The 24,055-nt window shown below is 37.2% G+C and overlaps 2 protein-coding genes across 11 annotated transcripts in view; one reads left to right on the top strand and one right to left on the bottom strand.

The window, feature by feature from the left end:
• Positions 1 to 24,055, top strand: part of LOC126191188 (5-demethoxyubiquinone hydroxylase, mitochondrial) — an 87,320-nt gene that overhangs the window by 39,506 nt on the left and 23,759 nt on the right. The gene's annotated exons all lie outside the window — the stretch shown is intronic.
• Positions 13,203 to 24,055, bottom strand: part of LOC126191187 (protein shifted-like) — a 63,525-nt gene continuing 52,672 nt past the window's right edge. For all 4 annotated transcript variants that reach the window (XM_049931972.1, XM_049931970.1, XM_049931969.1 and 1 more), the window contains exons 7-8: positions 18,126 to 18,221; positions 13,203 to 13,512 (exon numbers count right to left, since the gene is read on the bottom strand). In XM_049931972.1, the coding sequence (XP_049787929.1) occupies positions 13,343 to 13,512; positions 18,126 to 18,221 (266 nt within the window). In that variant the 3' untranslated portion in view covers positions 13,203 to 13,342. The remainder of the gene's footprint in view (positions 13,513 to 18,125; positions 18,222 to 24,055) is intronic.

Here is a 24,055-nt window from a genome sequence, read left to right as displayed (position 1 = left end):
CTTTCTTATAAGCCCCAGCCTCAAGATTTGCTAGTTCTTGTCCTCCACCTACATACCCCCTTCCTTGCTCCCATTTTAACAGTACACAGCCTTCTTTTCCACCAACACAACCACTAGTCTTTTTTCTCATCTCTGTCTCTCCTTTTCTGCTCCCGCTCACGCACCCTCCCCTTCCCACCCAAATTTCCCGACTGCACATACCAGCCCTACCATGTCCTCCCTGCACATTGGTGCTCCTGGACATTAATCAGACTCTAGTAATTCTGATTCAACATTACTGGAACTTCACATCACAGATTCAGCAAGTCACTGAGAAAATATGCGATAGCATGTTAAAATGAACATCTTGTGGTAGGTTTCTCCTTTCACGTTTTATAACATAAATGCATTTGAAAAGAGTTACCCAATGGTCTTCGCTTTCACCTTTTCCCAGCTGCCTCTACTTCCTCAGTTGCTCTTTTCTTTTTCTTGAGTAGTTGGTGATAAATTCCATGCAGAGCTCTGGCCATCCTCTCAACTGTTGGTTGATCAGAAGCTGTCTGTCTTCTTTAACAGTAGTGATAATACAAGCATTACTTTGTACTATGTCAAAAATGTCATCCCGTTCTGAACAAAATTGGTCATCTGACGATCACTTGGCAAGCTTTGTAGATGCGTCCATTGTTGATATGACATTTATAATTTTGATGCTCATTTTTCAGTTACTGTGTTGGAATTTTTTTCTTGTAATAAATCATCAATTCCTGCACCACAAACAGTAGTAAGACACCTTTATCATTTGTTAGACAGATGTAATTTTGCTTCCAGTTATTTCATGGGAGTAATACCTGAGTAAATAAATTTTCTTCCATAAACGAACTAAACAAGGCATTATCCTTGCTACAACTGCTACAAAGGGTGTTCGAAAAGTTTTGCACAGTCGTCTCTGATTTTTTATTTTTTTGGAGGAGGAGAATGAAATTTTTTGTGAACATACTTGGAACATTTAGCTATACGTTGAGCCTACTCAATGTAGCCTCTATCAGCTGTGATGCATCTGTCCCAACATTCTTTCCATGATGTAAATGCACTTTGGTAAAATTCTGGGGATTTACTTTTACACCATCGTTTGACACAGGAAATAAGGTCTTTCTCACTATCAAATATTTCACCATGCAGGTGGGCCTTCAGATGACCAAAGGGATAAAAATCAGACGGAGCCAAGTTCGGACTGTAAGGGCTGTATGGGGGTTTGGCATTGTCATGGTGTAGTGTGATGAGCCAGTGATACCACACTACCCAATCACAAACGAGTCATTTCAGCAAGCTGTCATGTCGTCACACATCTGTCATTTTGGATGATTTGATGAATGGTCTCCTTATTCACATCACTCGCTGCCATCGATGGTCTGCCGCATCGTGGATTGTCCAGTAGAGAGAAATCACCTTCTTTAAACCTCTGCAACAAATTCTGGATTCTGCTGTGAGCCACTGTATCCTCCAGATAAACAGGGAGCAACTTCCTGTGAACCGATGTGGCAGAGTCATTGCTGGTCTTGAAGAGGGGCTCCATCACCGACCATTGTCGTAACATGACATCTACTTCATGGACCATTATGGCTCACCTGTAAATAAAAGAAAATACTTTTAATGATATGGTTATAATAGAAGAAACATTCCATGAAGGAAAAAATATACCTAAAAACAAAGATGATGTGACTTACCAAATGAAAGTGCCGGCAGGTCGACAGACACACAAACGAACACAAACATACACACAAAATTCAAGCTTTCGCAACAAACTGTTTTCTCATCAGGAAAGAGGGAAGGAGAGGGAAAAATGACTGGGGACTGGAATGACTCCTTACCCTCTCCCTTAAAACCCACATCCTTTCGTCTTTCCCTCTCCTTCCCTCTTTCCTGATGAGGCAACAGTTTGTTGCGAAAGCTTGAATTTTGTGTGTATGTTTGTGTTCGTTTGTGTGTCTGTCGACCTGCCGGCACTTTCATTTGGTAAGTCACATCATCTTTGTTTTTAGGTATAAAGAAAATACTTTTATATACCAACTTATAGCTAAATGTTCCAAGTATATTCTCAAAACATTTCATTCTTCTTTTGCAAAAAATAAAACAATTAGAGATGACTGTGCAAAACTGTTTGAACACTCTTTGTATTTTCTCTTGAAAGCAAAAGATTGTTGGGGTGGAAAGGGTTGGGGTATGAAAATGGATAAGCTCTACTTGATCTGCCCTTTATCTACCCGTCTAAGGGTCAGTGTTTGGTCATATCATCCAACCATAGCAGGCTGTGACATGAGAAGTCAGTCAGTTTATGAAAATGAAGGATAATGAACAAATTTGTCATGGGGAAGTAATATTTTACGAAGATGATTGTTTTATATTGTGGACTTCCCGATTTTGAAGCACCAGGGACACCACTTCCCCTTATCCTACTGAACCCAAATGTCACGTAGGTTAGGCCGGTATTACACTATCAAATTTCTTTGCCAAAGATTTGATCAAAGCTGTGATCAAATATTCCGTCAAATATATTTGACAAAGATCTTTGACGTAGCACTAGAAGGGGTATTACATTGTCATCAAATTTTTCGTCAAAGTTCAAGATGGTTGACAACAACTTGTTATTAACCGCAGCAGTTGTATGTACCCCAATTGCATTGTGTGCACATGCGGAAAAGAAGTGGGGGAAAAATGGAACTATACATACGAGGTTGACAGTCTTAAAAGTCCTGGGAGTACAACTTGATAATAAATTCAGTTGGGAGGAGCACATCCCAGAACTGCAGAAACGCCTTAACATATCTGTTTGCAATTCGAGTGTTAGCAGACATAGGCAACATAAAAATGAAAAAAGCTTGCATACTTTCATTCCATAATGTCATATGGTATAATATTTTGGGGTAAATCTTAAAGTCAAACAAAAGTTTTCAGAGTCCAAAAGCGTGTAATACGTATTATTTGTGGAGTAAATTCACGGACGTCATGTAGAAACCTCTTCAAAGAACTGGGTATACTAACTACTGCCTCTCAGTATATTTACTCCTTAATGAAATTTGTCGTAAATAATATATCTCTTTTTCCAACAAACAACTCAGTTCATACATACAATACCAGGAAAAAAATGATCTACACAAGGACTTAAAAGCACTTACTTTAGTTCAAAAAGAGGTCCACTACTCAGGAACACTCATCATCAATAATTTGCCAGCAAACATAAAAAATTTAGTTACAAATAAAGATCAGTTTAGAAGGAGCCTGAAAGACTTACTAGTGGCCAATTCCTACTCCACTGACGAAATTTTTAATAGAAACAAATGATGTATTGTATTTATTCATACTATTAGTGTTGTTATTTCAGCTTAAAAAAATTGACATGTTCCACATCCACGAGGATCTCCTCAGCACGGATCTATGGAATGAAAAACTAATCTAATCTGGGTGAAGCCGTGGGTTTTACGACGACACGATAAAGGAATTTAACGAAACTTCTTACGTGAGCTTACAGTGGAAGACGTCAAGTAGTACATCAATTACTTAAGAATGGATGAGCATACATTCCTGTATGTGCTCAGTGAAGTGAAGTGTATCCTCATATCACAAAGCACAATATTGACTTAAGAACTGCTACATCTTCAGAAGACAGGCTCATTGTAACACTCCTTGCTACAGGAGAGGGTTATGTTATGTTATGTTATGTTATGTTATGTTATGTTAGGTCAGGTCAGGTCAGGTCTCGTCTCCAATCTTCTTATTTTATTTTTGTATTCAGGGTGCCTCACGTTGTAAAGTGCCTCATCAGCATCATACATCTCTATTAATTTTGTAGTTGTCAGCACACACCGATTGTATTTACCGGCAATGTTTATAAAAACACTACAGACGACAGAATGTTGCAGCAATGCTAGCGCTTCATGTGGTAACATGTCACATTGCAGTGAACAGAAGGCAAGCGATTTCTTTGATCAAATCTACAGCGAGGCCCTACATTTGATCAAATATTGGACGACATTTGACAAAGTTCCTATTACACCATCAAATATCTTTGACAAAGATTTTGGACAAAGATATTTGACAAAGAAATTTGATAGTGTAATACCGGCCTTAGCAATAGATTGAATAACTATAAAAAATTTAAAAAAGTGCCAAATAAGAAACATATATAGCAAGTGGTACAAATGAAAGTTTTCTTTTAATTCTTGTGATTCTTCAGAGTCATATGATAGTGAGAAATGGTGAGAGGGTTCAGCTCTGCTACTTTTACATACTTTTTACATGAACTTTTGTATATTCAGAAATGGATTATGCTAACTGTTGTTTTTTAACACTCCCAAATTTTATGTGATATACCTTATGATGTAACATTCAATTAATGTCATCTAAACCTATTATTATTCTGCTTTATACTGGTAGCATGAAATCTGCTACACAATTTACAGCTTGTCATAGATTTGGAGGCTATGGTGTTTCTCCTTTGTTTGTGTCGATGTGACATGCTTATTTCTGTCACTCTTGCAGTTGCTTATGGGTTTTCTGAGGTCAATGCTGTAGTGAGGTCAAGAATAAAATAAACATGCACAAGCAGATGACAAATTCAGTATAGTATTACTACAATAAAATTCAACTGTATCAACGTAATAGAAATAAAGCAAATTATCTAAAAAGTTACCAACAATATCCCTCATGATACGTCTGCTTGATCTTCAAGAAATGTTTTTCATATTAAGTCAGTTAAAGTAAGTATGTCACATTTTATAGTTCTCTTTGCAGTTTCTACCACAAAATAAAGCATGAAATAATTCCAAATGTGTGAATTTTAATGAAATTGAAAATGAATTGTCAATAAGAAAAACTTATAAGCACCAAAAAACAGATTAAATAAAAAAGCCACAGTACAAATAAAAAAGGAAATTATAACGTTTTTAAGTTCAAAAGGTTTGTTTTTTTTTTTATTTTATTATTATTATTATTATTATTATTATTATTTTTTTTTTTTTTTAAATCTGGCTGTCTAATGCTTGAACTACTACTTGCTTTTCACCGAGTCTTTTTATGTAGTGCATTAAACTGTGAGCAGCAAGAATGATGCTTGGCTTTTCCGCAACCTCTGAAAGTTCATCAGCTGATTTAAAAAATGTCAGAATCAAGGTGCATTCTTTTCTGCTTTAAACCTTCCCAATTCCTCTTGCAATCTGCACTTCTTTTCGGATAGTGACTTGGTCTTCTCCACTTGTTTTTGTTGAAGATAAGCCCACATATTTTTTCTTGCAGAAGATGCAGATGCCAAAAATCCTGAATAATTTTTACATTTTGCACTCCCACCGCAAAATTTATGGTGGTCTTTAACTTGCTGCATAGCAATGTGGGATCTTTCTTTCAAATCTTCTATTTCTAGACCTAGAACCTTGTTGATTGAGACTTCATCTCTACTGTTGCCTGACCATATGAACAGATTAGAATTTTCTTGCAAACCATCCAGATTTCTGTGAAATCTCTTGAATACTTATTCTTGTACAGAAAGTCACCTAATCATGAAATTTTCACATCAGAATCTCTATATTCTTGGTATGGAATTTGCTGTAAAAAATCTCTTAAACTCCAAAAGAGAGAGATTATTCAATATTAATTTCATCTTTTTCTAGCCACCACCTTTATTTTCAAGAATAACTTTTGTATCCAGACATGCTTAATAATGTACATAGGAATGCTGTAATGGAGGTTTTTCAAGAACACTTTCAACTATTTTCATATTAAACAATTGTGCTTTTTGTTTTATGGTTAGAACATCATTACTGGTAATCTTTTCCTCCTTAACCATGCTAGGCAAAATTTTGTCTCCATTAAAGCCTAAACCAGCTTTACTTAATTTACTGAATGAAGATGGCTCCACTTCATGAGTAGCAAGCTTATCTGAGGAATCCATTTTCTTGACATCCTCTTTCTTTAGTGCATGAACTGAGAAAACAATGATTTACTAATTTTGTGAGATCATTTGCAAAAAAAGGCAAGAATGGTTCATCAGATTTAATATAGTCACAAAAGGCTGAACAGTCTGGCCCACAGCAACAAAAAATTGAAGTTTTATTTGTAGTAACTTATCCTTTACTGCTGACAAAACAACGTTATAGGAATTGGAAGCTGGCATGGTAGTTTTCTCCTTTTCTACATTAGCAAAAACAGAGAAATGTCGTTCAAAAGAGCCCTCAGAGCTGCAGGAAGGTTTTCTAACCACCTATGGTGGCAAAATTTCAGGCTTACCTTCTTTGAATCTGAAAGTTCGATGTATGTTTCAACTTTTGCAGATGAGTCACAAAATAGATAACATAAACTTTTTAAGAAAATATATATGTCCCAAATGAGCATATTTTTCAAAAGAATCATGTAGTGTGTGTAAGCCACAGGAGCCCTATTCCAATCATTTCTTTCCATCATCTTGTTTAAAATCTCCTGCAGCATCTTAATGAATTTTTTATTTACTGCAGGTCCATCCATAGACACTTGCAGTAGTTTTTGAAGTGTAATACTTTCCACAGCAGCCATAAATGAATTTTTAATATCCTCTGCTGTTACACGGGCCATAAAAGTTGGAAGTAAAGTGTCTTGTAGGAACCTGATTTAAGTCTGTCTTCCAAAACCTGCTTGGTCTGGGTGGATGTATAAAAACTTCCATCAAATAAAAGTGTGTACCCATCTACAGAATCTAAGCATTTAAATAAACTGTTTGAAATGTGGGGCAATAACAAAACAAATTAGATACACACATTGTTTCTCTCCACAAGTGAAGTGTTTTGCTATTTCACTATCGCGAAACATATTTATAAATGATGAAATAGTTGTACATGATTTAAAAGAATAATTTAATTCACAGTATTTCATTGCGCAAATTATTTCAGCCTTCAACAGCAAAATTATACATTAAAAAAAGTACTGGCGAAATTGCGTGTTTTGGCATATAGTTTGTAGTCGTAGCACGTGTCTGAGAAAAGAAATTCGCCGTACCTTGTGAACAGCGGAAGTGCCAATAATTATTTTTAAAAATTGATTTAGGGGGCTATATTAATTACTAAGAGTATTACTAAAAATAATACCAGCATATTTTTTCTTTTCTTCTAGAACAGAAAAACATTGCACTGATGAAACAGCAAGAAAGCATGCTGCATTTTTAAAATCAACCACAAGAACATAAAAAGTGTCGATAATTTACTTTCATTTTCTGAAGACCTGCACTCAAATTCAGAAACACATGAAGCTTCAAGCTTTCCATCTTTGCCAACAGTAAAATTATTCTTTTTTTAAATAGTTTCCCTGGAATTGGCCAGATATTTGCATTTTGCAGGTGTAAGGAGCCTAGAAGTCAATAAATGTACCTCCAGCCTGATGATTTGATGCCTTCCTGTTGTCGCCAATGTTATATCATGTAAAGGTAGTTTTCGGTATGTCTGATAGATGGACCCTATAATATTCTTAAATGTATGCACTCTGTAGTGTTCCTGTTTTGGGTTTGATCTGCTGCCGGTGCAGTTCTTTTGTCACGTTACCCAGCTCCATCCTCATTAGGTTTTGATAGCTGCTGAGGAACAATCCAGCTTATGCCATATTGAACTTGAACGATTTGGTCTGTAATTCATACTTTTAAGCTGAAATCATCTTTCTGTGATAATTCTACTTCTTTGTGTCATTTGTATAATGAAAGTGCTCGCGAAATTACGAATTTTGTGATATACAGAGAAGGGCAGCACAAATGGCCACAGGTTTGTTAAATATGTGGGAGAGTGTCACAGAGGTACTGAGAGAACGTAACTGGAAGAATCTTGAAGATAGATGTAAACTATCCCAAGAAAGTCTGTTAATACTACAACCCCCACATATCGCTCACATAGTGATCGTTAACATAAGATTTGAATAATTACTGCACACACAGATGCATTCAGTCAATCATTCTTCCCACACTCCATACATGAATGGGACAGGGAGAAACCCTAATAACAGTTGTAATGTATCCTCTGCCATGCACCCCACAGTGGATTGCAAACTATAGAAGCAAAGTGTCTTTACCTTTGTTACTTCTTATTTTTATTCTTTTGATTGTAAAATACTTCATCTTTTTTGTAAATTTTCACAGTTTCAAGAGATTGTGATTGCATGCAAATATTTTGCTGTTTATGTTATCATTAATCATATACTTCATTTATACCTCACCTTTATGTGAAATTTTGGTTGGTTCATTTGGGGGAAGGGACCAAACAGTGACGTTATCGGCCCCATCATATCAGGGAATGATGGGGGAAGATAGTTGGCCATGCCCCTTCTAAGGAACCATCCCAGCATTTGTGTGAAGCGATTTAGGGAAATCACGGAAAACCTAAATCAGGATGGCTGGACATGCGTTAGAACCATCGTCCTTTCGAATGCAAGTCCCGTGTGCTAACCACTGCACCAGCTCTGTCAGTTCCAATAATTTTTAATACTCGCTTGCTCAGGTAGTAAACAATAATTACTATCCAAGTATTTTTATACAGATGATGTGTATTAACAACTCATTCCCAATTTAGTGTGTAACGTGCATAATTTAAGCACATTAAGTTACATATAACTTGAAATAACACTTAACTTTCATATGGGCTTTTAATACTGCTTCTCTTATCAACAACATATCAACGTCCTTACACTTTACTTTGTGAATGTCTCTCGATGGCACTAGCCATTGTTTATATTCATTTTCCACAGTTGGCTTCAGGCACATTCTCAAGGAATTTTAAAAATACACCTGTTCTGCAGTGTTCCCAGCAAACGAGTTTTACGAGTAGGGATGGCTGATGAATCACAGATTGATACTTTGCCACAGATATTTTCTTGTCACAGGTGTACTAAGTTAGTTAAGGTTTCCATGCCCCTTGCTATTGCTGCCAGTGTATAATATCTCTCACTACCGGCACTGTAGTTTATGTACAGCAAATGGTGTCAATTGCCAGTACTGCGTGTAATCATACTGCACTCTATTCTACACGCCTGAGGCGAGATAGCCTTGCCCCTCTCATCCGACATGTCACACAGCTGAGCGATCCTCATAACTGATTTGACCTTCAACCTAAACATCCAGTCTTTTTTCCTTCTTCTTAACTTCGACAAATTAATTTATTTATAAGTTTGAATAAAATTGCCAAGACAAAAATAAGGTCTTATAAGAACTGTAAATAAAAAAAAGACAAAATAAGCACTTAAAAGGACTTTTATTACACAGTACAAAAATTAAGTACTTTTAAGAAACATATGAACCCTGAAAATTTGTTCGCAAAAATATCCAAGCCTCTTGGCAAACAATTTACTACAGCTACACTGAAAAGCATGTTTCGATCTCTAACCTTTGGAGTCTTCCAATTTCCTTCTTCAAAAGACAGGAAAATAATTAAAACAGAAAAAGAAACAAGTAAATAAATGTTTAAATGTACACTCTACCACTTCCACAAAGCAGAACACTAAAATAAATGCAATTCAAAGGGGCAAGCCCCCATTATCAGAATTAGTAAACAAGAATCAATGGGGGACAGTCAAAAAGTTTGCGTTTGAAGGCCTTACAGTCTAGAATCGGTACTTCAATTACAGAAAATCGCTGTGAGCACTGAAGCAATCATCCTACTGACACACCAGGTAGAAGATACCCAGTTGGTAAAAAAACTTACCTTGCTGTTAGAAGTAGTTTGTGTGACACACCAGGTTGAAGGTACCCATTCGATAAAAAACTGTGTCCTGCAGCATGAAGAAGAATGTGTTTTCTGCTCCACATTCTCATCCAAGAGGAAATGTCAACCCTTCAATGCCTTTTTTTAAGGGATTGAAGGCGTGATAATTGCATGGGGAAAAATCAGGACTATAGGGCAGGTGCTCAAATGTCACATATTTGGCCATAATGGATGAGGCTGGCCTCCCAGACTGACTGGCGTCTTGTGTTGAACCACGAGCAGCATGGAACTTGCTGCGCCATTCCACAATGGTGGTTTCCAACAGACACGTTGCCCCTGTGCACATTTGTCATTTTCAATGGATGTCTACCGGTTTTTATGCTTCAGCAGCAAAGAAAAGAATAGCAGCACATTTGTCCTGTTTGGACACATTTGGTAATAACATTGTCATAGTTCACGTTTCTGCATTTACTGCACGCACATCAGGAAGGCATGAATGTCACACTAATCTGTTGCCTAAATGTCATGCTTATATACCCACATCTGAGACGCACTACATATAATGGCCTTGAACAAAAACTTTTTGACTGATAAAAAAAATAAACAAAATAACTACATTTTAATATAATGGAGGGAAACATTCCCCGTGGGAAAAATATATCTAAAAAGAAAGATGATGAGACTTACCAAACAAAAGCGCTGGCAGGTCGATAGACACACAAACATACACACAAAATTCTAGCTTTCGCAACCAACGGTTGCCTCGTCAGGAAAGAGGGAAGGAGAGGGAAAGACAAAAGGATTTGGGTTTTAAGGGAGAGGGTAAGGAGTCATTCCAATCCCGGGAGTGGAAAGACTTACCTTAGGGGGAAAAAAGGACAGGTATACACTCGCGCACACACACACATATCCATCCGCATATACACAGACACAAGCAGACATTTGTAAAGGCCTTTACAAATGTCTGCTTGTGTCTATGTATATGCGGATGGATATGTGTGTGTGTGTGTGTGTGTGTGTGTGTGTGTGTGTGTGTGTGTGCGCGCGCGCGCGAGTGTATACCTGTCCTTTTTTCCCCCCTAAGGTAAGTCTTTCTGCTCCCGGGATTGGAATGACTCCTTACCCTCTCCCTTAAAACCCAAATCCTTTTGTCTTTCCCTCTCCTTCCCTCTTTCCTGACGAGGCAACCGTTGGTTGCGAAAGCTAGAATTTTGTGTGTATGTTTGTGTGTCTATCAACCTGCCAGCGCTTTTGTTTGGTAAGTCTCATCATCTTTCTTTTTAGATATATAACTACATTTTAATATTTTTAACCTTATCACTTTTATACATTCTTGTATAATTATTTTGATGATGGTTTACTCCTAAGAAATACATCAATTTTAGTGCTTTTGCATTGTGAAAGGTTGTTGAGCCTACATTTTCACACCGATTTTAACAATCAAAATGTTGTATTAATTTTGGATTAAACCGAGGAAATTTTTATGAATGTTGAATTTTAGGGAAATTAGTGCAAATCTTGGATCAGGTGAGGAGAGGGAGAAGATATAGGTCAAAGTATTCATATATAATAATAATAAATTATGAGCCAAGATTCAAATTTCAGTATGCTGACATTAGTGAGTTATTGGTAGTTGGTAGATTATATGTAAGAGCTAAATTTGAAAGAAACCACAGGCTGTAATTATAAATGAAACACAAATAAATGCAGCTGAAATGTGCAATGGTGTGTGTGTGTGTGTGTGTGTGTGTGTGTGTGTCCACATCCCAACTGGTTAATTCAGTAACATGCTCAGCAGCTTGATACTGGATGTTGTCAGTATGGACAGTTCGTCTGTCGCAATTCATGCTAATATATGAGGGCAATTCAGAAAGTAACAGCAAACTATCAATATTAAATGCTATTAACACATCAGGGATTTGAAACTGCCAGGAAGTGAAAATGCATGGTTTGAGAAAGTTTCGACATGCCAAGAGGTGGACTGAAAAGCTGAAAAGGAAAGGCAGTAGAAACAAAGTGGCAATACTCCTAGCTCTGTGAACCGTAGAAGAGCAGCTAGCAGTAATAAGATTTTTGTGGTCAGAGGGCATAAAACCTCAACAAATCCATAGAAGGATGTTGGAAAGGTATGGGGAGAGCTACATTAGTAAGAGAAATGGATGAGTGGGTAAATGCCTTTAATAATGGACGTACATAAGTAACAAACAAGCAACACTCTGGTTGTCCCAGCAAGATTGTTACTGATGAGAATGTGGGATGCACTGACACCATGACTCATGAGAAATGGCATACTTCTGTAGAAGCTTTAGCCAGTGAACTGAGTGTCAGTGTCAGGTCTGTTCATACCATTATTAGTGAGGTTCTCAAGTACAATTTTTTTGTGCATGATGCTCACTGGTGAACACAAGATGATGCGTTTTCAGGCTGCCACATCATTTCTGGCATGATATAATGTTGAAAGACACGTATCGTCACTGGTGGCAAAACCTGGGTGCATCACTTTGAACCAGAAACCAAAAGACAGTCTTCAGAATGGTGACAAACATCTTCTCCAACCAAGAAGAAATTAGTCTCAGCCCTCTGCTGGAAAAAAAAAATGGGCTCTGATTTTGGAGCACTATCAGCAAAGGTGTGAGACAGTGAACAATGCCTGATACAGTGCCATGTTGGAGAATGAGCTAAAGCCAGCAATACAGAACTGTCGCAGAGGGCTTTTGTCTAGAGGCATTCTTCTCCCTCATGACAATGTGTGTCCCCACACCACCACTGAAACTCTTGCCTCCATTTGGAGATTGGGATTTCAAGTTGTACTTCATCCCCAAACAGCCCTGATTTTGCTCCTTCAGATTACACATGTTTGGACCCGTGAAGGATGCTCTCATAGGACAATGATTAGAAAGTAATGATGAAGTGGTGCACTCTTTGTCGCAGGCACAATCGAAAACCTTTTATTCGAGTGGAATAGAAAATTTGGTGCAATGGTGTGAGAAGTGTATCAAAAAGGAGATTAGTTATGTTGAAAAATGGTATCTTGTTTGTATTTGTAAGTGAAATATGTGCTTTGCAAAAAATTGTGTGCTGTTACTTTTTGAATCACACTCTTACACTGGTCAGCAAACTTGGTTGAAAAGATCATTTATGCACTCTCACCAACATCCATGTCTTTGATTTCATTGACAAACCTCTACTGGTGAATTGGAGTTTATAAAAATATGGCATAATCCTTTCTATAGCATACTACTCAAACACACCCATATCATTTGTAATTTCACATACAATGTCCTCTCATGTAATTAACTTTTTTTGGTAGTGCAGGGGAAATGGGGAAGGGTGACAACATATGTGTATATTACTCCTTAACACATCGACTGCCGAATGCACAGTAATGGATGTTTCACAGCCAAATCAGGCACATGGCATCAAGTGTGAGGCTCTGTTGTGGCAACTAGGTGCTGTTTGGGAGTCAGTGTGTAAATAAGGTGCAGGTTTTATAGTTCTCTATTAAATTTTAATAAGACTGATGGATAATATCAAACATCTTTACTGGAAAAAAAGCAATGGTTGCAGAATGTCCTTTATCATTACATGTTTGGCAATTGTTCAAGAAGATTAATAACAGTGCATGGGTACAAATTTTAACAAACAGTTGAAGCATTTGGTGGTGTTTAAAGTGTTCCACGTAATCGTCTTTTCCTTCTTTCTTCTCGACTGTGTGAGCCACCGGATGAAGAGCGGCGTCCGACCTCACAGTGTTCGCCCCGGAAGTCTGGAGGACATCGACATTTGTTCACCCCACGACAGCGTCCACCATTCAGGCATGGGATGATACACTTTGCTGCAATGTACACAATGGAACTTCAAACATATTAGTAAAACAACCATGCCACTTTTTCTTCAGTTTTGTATATTCAGAGCTTAGTTGCTATATACCGTCAGGTTTCTAAGATAGTGAATCACAAACTTCTGCTAAAAATTTTAATTACACAAAAAATTATAAACAAACACAATAAGAAAATATGTCTCGATTTTTTGTGGCCATGTTGGAAACTCTAAACTGCATTAATATTTATAGATTAACTGCACTATAATTCTAGGATAGAAAGTTGAAACAAATTCCATGGAATGTGCAGTTCTTGGCATCTTTTATGTGGTCAGATCTAATATATATTGAACAAGACACAGGCAAGAAGACTATCATTTCTTATGTTCTCAGCAACGTACATTTCAGTTATAAATTGTGTACAAGTACTAGATTCGTGGAGGGGTTACAATACCATGCACAGGGTCCTTATGCAACTGGTTTCAACTCCTCAGCATTTTTCAACACATCAAGAACATTTTATTTGGACTAGAATTGTACTTCCATGGGAACACATGCACAGTTAATGGTAACCTACTTTTAGTTTGCAGGCAACGAACACTGATTCGCTGTAAAACATGTTTTTATACACACAATGATAATGGGAGATTTTATTCAATAATTATGCCCAATATCACAAACTTCAAAACAAAGAGGTATAATTTATTATTACAAAAACCTATAGAGATATTCTTTCAAATGAAGGGGTAGGTGTGGGTGGGGGGAAAGGAGGGGCAATGAGACAAAATCTGTATTAAAACAGTGAAAGGTCCATTTGGTTTAACGTTTGTATCAAATGATAAAATTGGCAGCAGTAGCTATTTGAAATGCACAGCCAGATACAGGTGTGGCTAGGAGTTGCACAACAAATACAAAGGTCTACGGTTCAATCCTTATTCACCCCAGATCTCATTTTGAAACAATGGAAAATCCATGTTGAAATATCAAAAATATAATGAAAAGGATGGATTGCTACTTACTGTAAGGATGACATGTAGAGTTGCTGGCAGGCACAATGAAAAGACTGTTACACATTTAGCTTTTGGCCATAGCATTCTTCAGAAAAGACACACATGCGTGTGTGCGCAAACAAGCACACCTCAAGCACACGTGACTGTTAATGAAAGCAGCAGTCCAGAGTGGGGAGGGGGAGGGGTAGCAAGGTATGGGTAATGGAGCGTGCTGGGACTAGATAGCGACATGACAAGGCTGCCAGGTGCAGCATCAGGAGCCTGTGGAGGAGAGAGAGAAGAGACTGATGCGGACTTAATATGTAGGGCAGGTTATAAAACGGGGCTGCTGTGGGATAACAGGACATGATCAGTCACAGCTTGTAGGAGATTAAATATAACTTTGTGTGTGTTGATGGTACTCTGCATCCTGCCTCATCACCAATGCTCCAGTGCTTGACAGCACGCAAAAGAAATATGTTTTGTTACAGGACTGAAAATTGTAACCAAGAATACCTATGTCACGGAATACCACTTTAGTTACCAAAAGTCACACTGATACCCTCGTACACATAAATGTTTACCTGTCTTTTTGTTGTGCCGGTCTGCAACTCAACATGTCATCTTTATGGTGAGAGAAATCTACCCCCCTACTAACAGTGCTCATAGAAAGATAACTTACTCAAAATCCTTATTGCTCTATAAATATTAAAGAATATGAACAGAGATTTCTCAATTTTCTTTAGTATTGCTGCTATTATTAGTCTGATTTGCACGGAAGTCTATTTGTTGTTGGTTTGAAATATCACTGCAACATTCACGTGTGCCCTATTAGCATGCTAATTGCTACTGTGCATCAATGTCATGTAGAGTTCTACTTTGCCTGAGGATAATTAAAACTGGTTGTGGGTGATAAATATAGCTCTTCAAATAGTGGAAGTGTCTGTCTAGTGCCACATAAAGACGTATGTTGGGTTGCCCTAGTGTCACTTGGGAATAAAGGACAGAATAGTTAATTTTCCCAGCAGTAAATCTGTGAAAGGTAATCCTGTGGCTTGATGCAAAACCAAATAACAAAGATAGACTGCTCCACTCCACATTCTAAGTATGGAAAACTAACTCTGGCAGTACATACTTAATGAGTAAAGACCGGAAAAATATGCATTTATAGTAAATGCGAATATAGGTGAGAATTAGGCCTCAAAAAGCAAAAACGTGAGATTACCTAATACATGCTATTTCACAGCAAACTGCATCCAGATGAATGAAATTATCTTACAAGTTTGAAAGCTGTTTTTTCTGGATATAAACATTGAAAATAAAATTAATTTTGATGACTTGCACTCCACATCATCTGCTAAAGAGCCCAATTTAGAAAGATAAAACAGTGTAATAATGTGTTTGCAAAGTAAAAAGAGTACAAACACAAAGACACATTAGTGCTAGCAATGCTCTAGTGCCACTCCACTTGTGGGTGGTTGAAAGGCCTATATAAGATACACACTGCACTGCACTGCATTGCATTGCACAACATAGGACTCAGCCATGGCACCCATCATCTTAGAACAAAGAAAAATGCATTTGTTAGCTGAAGTTCAAAGGTTGGTATAAGGTGAACACTTTAAAATGGTAGTTGAGTGATGGGTGTTTTGAACTGTCAAATGTTGAATTCCAGGAGATGTCAAGCCTGAACTACCTCACTTATTACACTGCCAGTCATTACTGAATGCTTTCTGTATACCATTTTTTTGTTCTGTGTCGTGCATTGTACATTGTTTTCTTCTCTAAGAAATGAGTGAAGAGACTAATCCTCCTCTAACACGAAGTTCGACAACAAAAACACAGAACACAGGTGTCAGCTGGCTGCTCAGAGAGGGGATCGGGTGGTTGGGGGGGGAGGGGGGGGGGGGGGAGGGGAGAAAGAGGGCTTGTTACCTCGCACTGTGCCTCACTTCCACAGGTGGTCGTAGTTTTAGTTAATTTACATTTGCAGCCAACTGCCATTTTATAGTGTCCAAACTATGCACTATAGGGACTGGAAAATAAAATCTGTCACTATATTCTGACTGTGCTGAAAGTCTTTCTGTAATGTGTGAACGGAGCTATTTTTAGTTCTACTTTTGTGTTGAAGTTTGGTTCTAATCTGTAGCACAGTCCCAAGTCCGAATTGCACGGCTATGAGATCAATATTCTACAGATTTTATAATTACTAAATTGGAATGTTACATTTTCAGGTCCCAGTTAATGACATATAATCTTAAACAGATCTGTCAGCAATGGAAAGTGCAATTTTTTTCCATTTATTAGTTACATAAACATTCACATGTTACAAAACTTTTTTGTACAGGGGTAAACTGTCACATTTTTCTGAATCTGAGATAACATGCCATTTCTTAGCTCAATTGGTTGCTCTAAAGGCCACCAACCTTATGACATGCATAGCACAGACATCCAAGTCTCTTTCTAACATCCTTGGTGTGTTTTGAATGTTGCCTCAAAGGGCTTTTATTTAAGCTACTCATCCCTTCACACCAGAATTACATCACCTTACAAACTGGTAATGGTGTGGTTTCCAATACCTTGGATTAAACACTCTGCACAATCTGTGAATACAAAAACTAAACAGATTGTACAAAACAGTGAACAGTCCACTCTACTGGCATAGATTGGTAAGTCCTGCCTCCTTAAGATGACTCCAGATATCCAATTAAAAACATTCAGTACATCACTCTAAGTTTTATTTTCACATTTAATTAACTTAACACCTCTGTACAATGTACAGTTGCAACATTACAGCATAAAAACCTGGAAATTTATTTAAGGTTCAGTTAAACAGATAGCAAGCCAAACTGGCAATATATATATATATATATATATATATATATATATATATATATATATATATATAAATAAAAATACAAAGATGATGTGACTTACCAAATGAAAGTGCTGGCAGGTCGACAGACACACAAACATACACACAAAATTCAGCTTTCGCAACAAACTGTTGCCTCATCAGGAAAGAGGGAAGGAGAGGGAAAGACAAAAGGATTTGGGTTTTAAGGGAGAGGGTAAGGAGTCATTCCAATCCCGGGAGCGGGAGGGGGAAAAAAGGACAGGTATACACTCGCGCACACACACACACACACACACACACACACACACACATCCATCCGCATATACACAGACACAAGCAGACATTTTGATGAGTTGTCAAATGTCTGCTTGTGTCTGTGTATATGCGGATGGATATGTGTGTGTGTGTGTGTGTGTGTGTGTGTGTGTGCGCGCGAGTGTATACCTGTTCTTTTTTCCCCCCTAAGGTAAGTCTTTCAGCTCCCGGGATTGGAATGACTCCTTACCCTCTCCCTTAAAACCCACATCCTTTCGTCTTTCCCTCTCCTTCCCTCTTTCGTGACGAAGCAACCGTTGGTTGCGAAAGCTTGAAATTTTGTGTGTGTGTTTTTTTTATTGTGCCTATCTACCAGCGCTTTCCTGTTTGGTAAGTCATGGAACCTTTGTTTTTAATATATTTTTCTCATATGGAATGTTTCTTTCTATATATATATATATATATAACAAAATTATCCCACCTCCTAGACTAAATGCTGGCAAAAAAACAGAAATAATCTTACTTACAGAATTCACAACGCAAGCCATAGAAACCTTTGGGGCAATCACAGGTGTCCTTCTGTATGCATTTTCCGCCATTGAGGCACTTTTCGGCACAAATACCTGAAAACAATTACAATTGCAACACAGTCACTAGCAACAGATATTTATTACAGGCTGTTTGTAACATTATAATCACAGACAATGTAGAATTCCAATCCTTGAATCTCAAATTTTTATATAAGAATGTAATAGTTTTCTGTTAAAATTATTTTAATATTACATTAATAGTATTATATATATTATATTATTATATATTAATATTATATTAATGATATGGTTATAATAGAAGGAAACATTCCACGAAGGAAAAATATATCCAAAAACAAAGATGATGTGACTTACCAAATGAAAGTGCTGGCAGGTCGACAGGCACACAAACGAACACAAACAAAATTCAAGCTTTCGCAACAAACTGTTGCCTCATCAGGAAAGAGGGAAGGAGAGGGAAAGACGAAAGGATGTGGGTTTTAAGGGAGAGGGTAAGGAGTCATTCCAGTCCCGGGAGCGGAAAGACTTACCTTAGGGGGAAAAAAGGACGGGTATACACTCGCACACACACACACACACACACACATATCCATCCACACATATACAGACACAAGCAGACATATTTAAAGACCAAATAAAATATGTCTGCTTGTGTCTGTATATGTGTGGATGGATATGTGTGTGTGTGCGAGTGTATACCCGTCCTTTTTTCCCCCTAAGGTAAGTCTTTCCGCTCCCGGGACTGGAATGACTCCTTACCCTCTCCCTTAAAACCCACATCCTTTCGTCTTTCCCTCTCCTTCCCTCTTTCCTGATGAGGCAACAGTTTGTTGCGAAAGCTTGAATTTTGTTTGTGTTCGTTTGTGTGCCTGTCGACCTGCCAGCACTTTCATTTGGTAAGTCACATCATCTTTGTTTTTGGATATATTAATATTATATTAATATTATATTAATATATCAGCTCAAGTCCTTTGACTTTCTACTTTAACCGTAAACTCATATGACTTCTAATTAAGAAGCAACACACACAGACAAAAATACTGACAATATATTTTAGAAAGAAACTTCTGTGCAGAATACTGAAAAGGCTTTTCTACGTGTTATTTATAGGGTTCTCTACCTCAATCGGTAGGAAACACAACCCGCACATGAGCACTTTGTTGTCCATGTGTGTCTGTCTGTCCAGCCACCTGTTAGGCCCCTATTTTCTCAGGAACGGGTACAAGTATTTAGTTGAAATTTATGTGAAGTGCTAAAATCTATGGTCCCTTGACAGTATAATGAACATTAACTTCTAAATCAATGCAATCAAACAATATAACCATTTTTTGACACACACATACTCACTCATCAGAACTTACAGGGTTACTTCCTGTTGCTCTAGAATCATGAAATTTGGCAATAAGAAAGATTTCACTGTACATGTAAAGGGAAAAAAATCTGGAAACTGTGAATTTGTTATTGTATCATATGAAAAAATTGTTTGTTTGTTTATTTATTTACAACATGCTCCACTACCATATTTGTAATACTACATGTATGTATTGTGTGTGTGTGTGTGTGTGTGTGTGTGTGTGTGTGTGTGTGTGTGTGTGTGTAGAGTAATGTTTGTGTTGTATGATGGTTATGATGTTCATATGCCTTCACTTCTTGAGATGCTGTGGAGAGGTATGGTATTTAAGCCACGACACTGAGTGAAGTCTGATGATCAGAAACTTTATGCCACCACCACCTCCCCTCCTCTTGCTGACCAAACACTGGCAGTGATAATTTTTCCCACCACTAGGATTTGATATGCCTTACCTCCAGGTCAAGTGCCACAGTGCAAGCACGTGTTAGCGACCTCGGCCATGGAGGCAGATTCAGAAAAAAATAATTTTTTTGGGGGTAATTTGTTAACTATCCATCTGTCCAGCCACCTGTTAAAACTTCTTTTTCTTGGGAAAAGGTAGATGTCTCAAGTTAAAATTTATGTCGCATACTAAGATCTGTGGTGGCTTAGGGGCATAATAAATGTTAGCTTCTAAGTCAATGCAATCAAAAGATTCATTATTTATGTCACATACGAGGGGGTCCCAAAACGGAACTGATATTTTTTAAAAGCTATATATTTTCAAACACTGTTTACAAAACCACCTTATCTCTTTCAAAATACTCTCCATTACAACTAATACACTTGTCCCACCAGTGCTTCCACTGTTCAAAAAACGTATTGTAGTCAACTTTAGAAATGGCTGACACCCCTCTTTTTTCCCCCTTCTGGACTAATTCAAAGTTGTCAAATCGGTGTCCTTTCATGCCCCTTTTCATGAGTGGAAATAAGAAAAAGTCACACGACTCCATGTCAGGTGAGAAAGGTGCATGGGCAGTGTAATCATGCCATTTTTAGCCAAAAACTGTCTAACAGTGATGGTTGTGTGTGCAGGTGGGTGGTCATAGTGGAATAACCAGTTTCCTGTCTGCTACAAATTGGGTCTTTTCTAACGAACTAGTCTCTGACAGTTGATCAATTGTCTGTCAGCATTCTGTGAGCAAAAGTTTTCGAATTTTTTCAATATTTTCATTGATTAGGGCAGTTGATGGACGTCCAGAATGAGGTTTGTCATTGATTGGCATGTTGCAATTTTTAAATCGAGTGAACCACTCGTACACTTGAGTTTTTCCCATAGCGTCATCTTCGTAAGCTCTTTTCAACATTAAAACAGTTCCAGGACCATTTTTTCCAAGTACAAAACAAAATTTCACAGCCGTATGTAGTTCACTTAAACTTGCCATAGTAAAAATTGGAACAAGAACAAAACAGCGCTAGCAAAAGCAATCGCTACAGACGAAGAGAACAAGCCAGGTCAACAACATAGGCATCACTGAACTGGCAATGAGTTGTGCTACACACGTTTCGCGGCAGAAAAGCACTCTACACAAGCTTCACCCACAGAAATGTTATTTCTTTTTTTTTTTTTTGGGTACCCCTCGTATTTTTATACTTGCAAACTCACTCATTAAAACCTATAAGGTACTTCGCCTTGACATAGCATCATGAAATTTGGCAAGAAGAAAGGTTTCAAAGGGGGGAAAAATCAGAAAATTGTTAATCTGTAATTATATCACATGAAAAAATTGTCATTTGTTATCTGACTTCAGACTTGAAGTTACAACATTTTCAAAATGTTTGGAATCCCTGGGACTGATATGTTGCCAGTATCAATGTTGATAACAAGAAGAAAATCTTCAAGATCCTAAATTCCCGGAATGGATGAAGTGTCTATATACATAATTAAGTTTTTATGGAGCCTTTAATGTGCGAGTCCTACTCATACCTGGCCAATTTTTCTAAAACATGGGGTACTGCAGATCAGGATAAAACATGATTCAAGAGATAGAAATGACAAAACTTAGAAGGGAAGTAAGATAGAGGTTGTTACTGCTGCGGTAAGCAAGGAAAATTGTATGCAAAGTATTTTTACTCAATCAAATTGTATTGGGGATAAATTTCCTATACATTACAAAAGACATCTCGGACAAGAAAAATCTCATAGACCTCATTTCCATGCTTTCGGAGGAGACAATGTGTGTGTTTTCTGGAGTCACTGTTAGATGCTTTTTGATACATTTTTTTACAAGGGAGGTTGTGGGTTGGAATGGCCCAATTTTATCTCTTTTCTTCTGAAGGTTTGAGCCTTAACACTCATCACTAAGTGTACTGAATGAACTGCTAATTATTTACAACATTTTATCAGAAGTCTGTCTCTTTTACATATAGCTGCAGACTTTTTTTTATCGGGTTTTGTAGGTATCACCAAGAAGAACCTTCAGAGATGTGGGATGAGTCAAGGTATACATTAACAAAAGACAGTGAAATCATAGAAACTTAATCTTTATACAGCATTACGAATAAAATATATATCTCAGGGAAGACCACATAAAGATGTTTGTTTGGACTGTGTTGCTGTATGGATGTGAAACACAGATATTCAGAGAATTAAAAAAAATTAATAATAGCCTTCAAGATGTGGTGTTCCTGCAGAATGCTCAAGATTTTTTTGATAGGCAAGATATCAAAAGAAGATATGCTCTACAGACGGGAGGAAGAGAAGCCATGTCTTGAAGCCTATCCGACACATGGGACACTTGGGTTGGCCAACTGCTGAGGTTTGATGGTATCTTAAAAGTATTGTTGAAGGGACATTAGAGAGGAAGAACACAAGAGGCTGAACAAAACTAGAATACCTCAACTAGATCATGGAGGATACCAGCTGCACCACTCTCATGAGAAGGCCAAAGACAGAAATGCACGGCAAGCTCTGACAACAAACCTGATGACAGAAGACCCAAGAAGAACAATGAAGTATCACTACACTGCTTAGAGCTATTCACATTTATGCCATCTAGATTTAGTCTAGTAAATTACTAGGAAGGCTACTACTTTGAAAACATAAGCTGCTATCTCTTCAGTTTTGCTATATAGCTGCTGTTTATTAGCTACTAGTAGCTTAATATTTACTGGAATACAATGGCATTTTTTTTATAGAAAATATTTCCCACATCTGTAAATACTGAGTCCTATTTACAGTACGTTACTACTTGTCATACTGCTTTATAAGAAACACTGCAACTTTTAGTAGCTCTTGAAAGAGGTTTGTGTTGCAATTCAATTGAGTTTATCTACAGATATCATGAAGCTATATACCAATTTTGTAAAATTTAATAATTCTTGAAAAGACCTTAGTTTTGCAGTTCAATATTTCACAAAAAATAGTTAAGGAAAGTACTAAAGAGTTTGCTGCACAGTCTTCTTCTGTTTTGATACACGAGGCTGAAGTGAATACTAAAGTAAAACTGCCAGCAGGCAGATTTTGTCTTCAAATTTATCTCATTCCACCAATTCGCTGAAAAGTTTAACATGATTGTATTGCTACATTTTTCTTTTCTAGATTTACTGAATATTGTTAAAAATGTATTATTCTGATCAAAAAATTGCAGTTGATTAAATTCTTGAGTAAATGTTACTCATACAGTAAGCTCTTGTGTACTATCAGTTGTTGGCATCTAGAACTACTTATAAAATATTATGGGTGTACACATTACCTGAGACACACTACATGTTTAACTATATCTGTTCAATGAATATGATTTTTCTGTTAATTGGTATTAGCATATGTGAAGTCTACTGTAATCATAACAGTAAACTATTGGATCTCATCATGTCTATACAGGACATTATAGTCAAGAGACTAACATGTATTACCATGTCAGCCATTCTTTTCTTTTTAGTTGTGCCACTTTAAAAGAAAAAAAGATAATAGTACACACTGGCACAAAAAATTTTGCAAAGATCTGAAAATTTGAAGCAACATAGGTTAAAGTAAAAAAAAAGGGAAAGTTAATTGCATACTTGCTGCCCCTGATGTGGTAGTTGACAGTTAAACATTCCTGTACCTTTTTGGGCTACAAGATCCTATTGTATCTATCTCAGAGCTACAGAACAACTGTATCCTTATAAAGTGTATTAGCGAATAAAAAAACAAAATAACTAACAATAAACATTTGATCATTTTCTGATGTCATACAAATGGTAAACTGAAAATCTGACAAATATAGCTGGAGTAAAATTTTCATTCTTTGGTGGTCTGCCTACCAAGTTCTCATTATTGAAGATTGCCTTGCAGAGTTACAGGGGCAGCCAAACATATTTATATAGGTTCTCTATTTAGAGCTAACTACACCCAGATATTGTGGTTAAAACTGGATTATTTAAGTTTGGAAATATGGTTTACAGAGCCTTCATGAAAGCAGTCTATTTACAGAGAGTTAATTTATGTATGGTCCATTGGTAACAGTTTAGGATGCTTTGCAAACTGGAATTGTATTTTATCCTATTGAGGTGATTGCAGCAAGATCCCATGCAA

Source organism: Schistocerca cancellata, chromosome 6, assembly GCF_023864275.1.
Source record: "Schistocerca cancellata isolate TAMUIC-IGC-003103 chromosome 6, iqSchCanc2.1, whole genome shotgun sequence".
NCBI lineage: Eukaryota > Metazoa > Arthropoda > Insecta > Orthoptera > Acrididae > Schistocerca > Schistocerca cancellata.
Note: the sequence above shows the minus strand (reverse complement) of the source record. Positions and strands in the feature narration are given on the sequence as shown.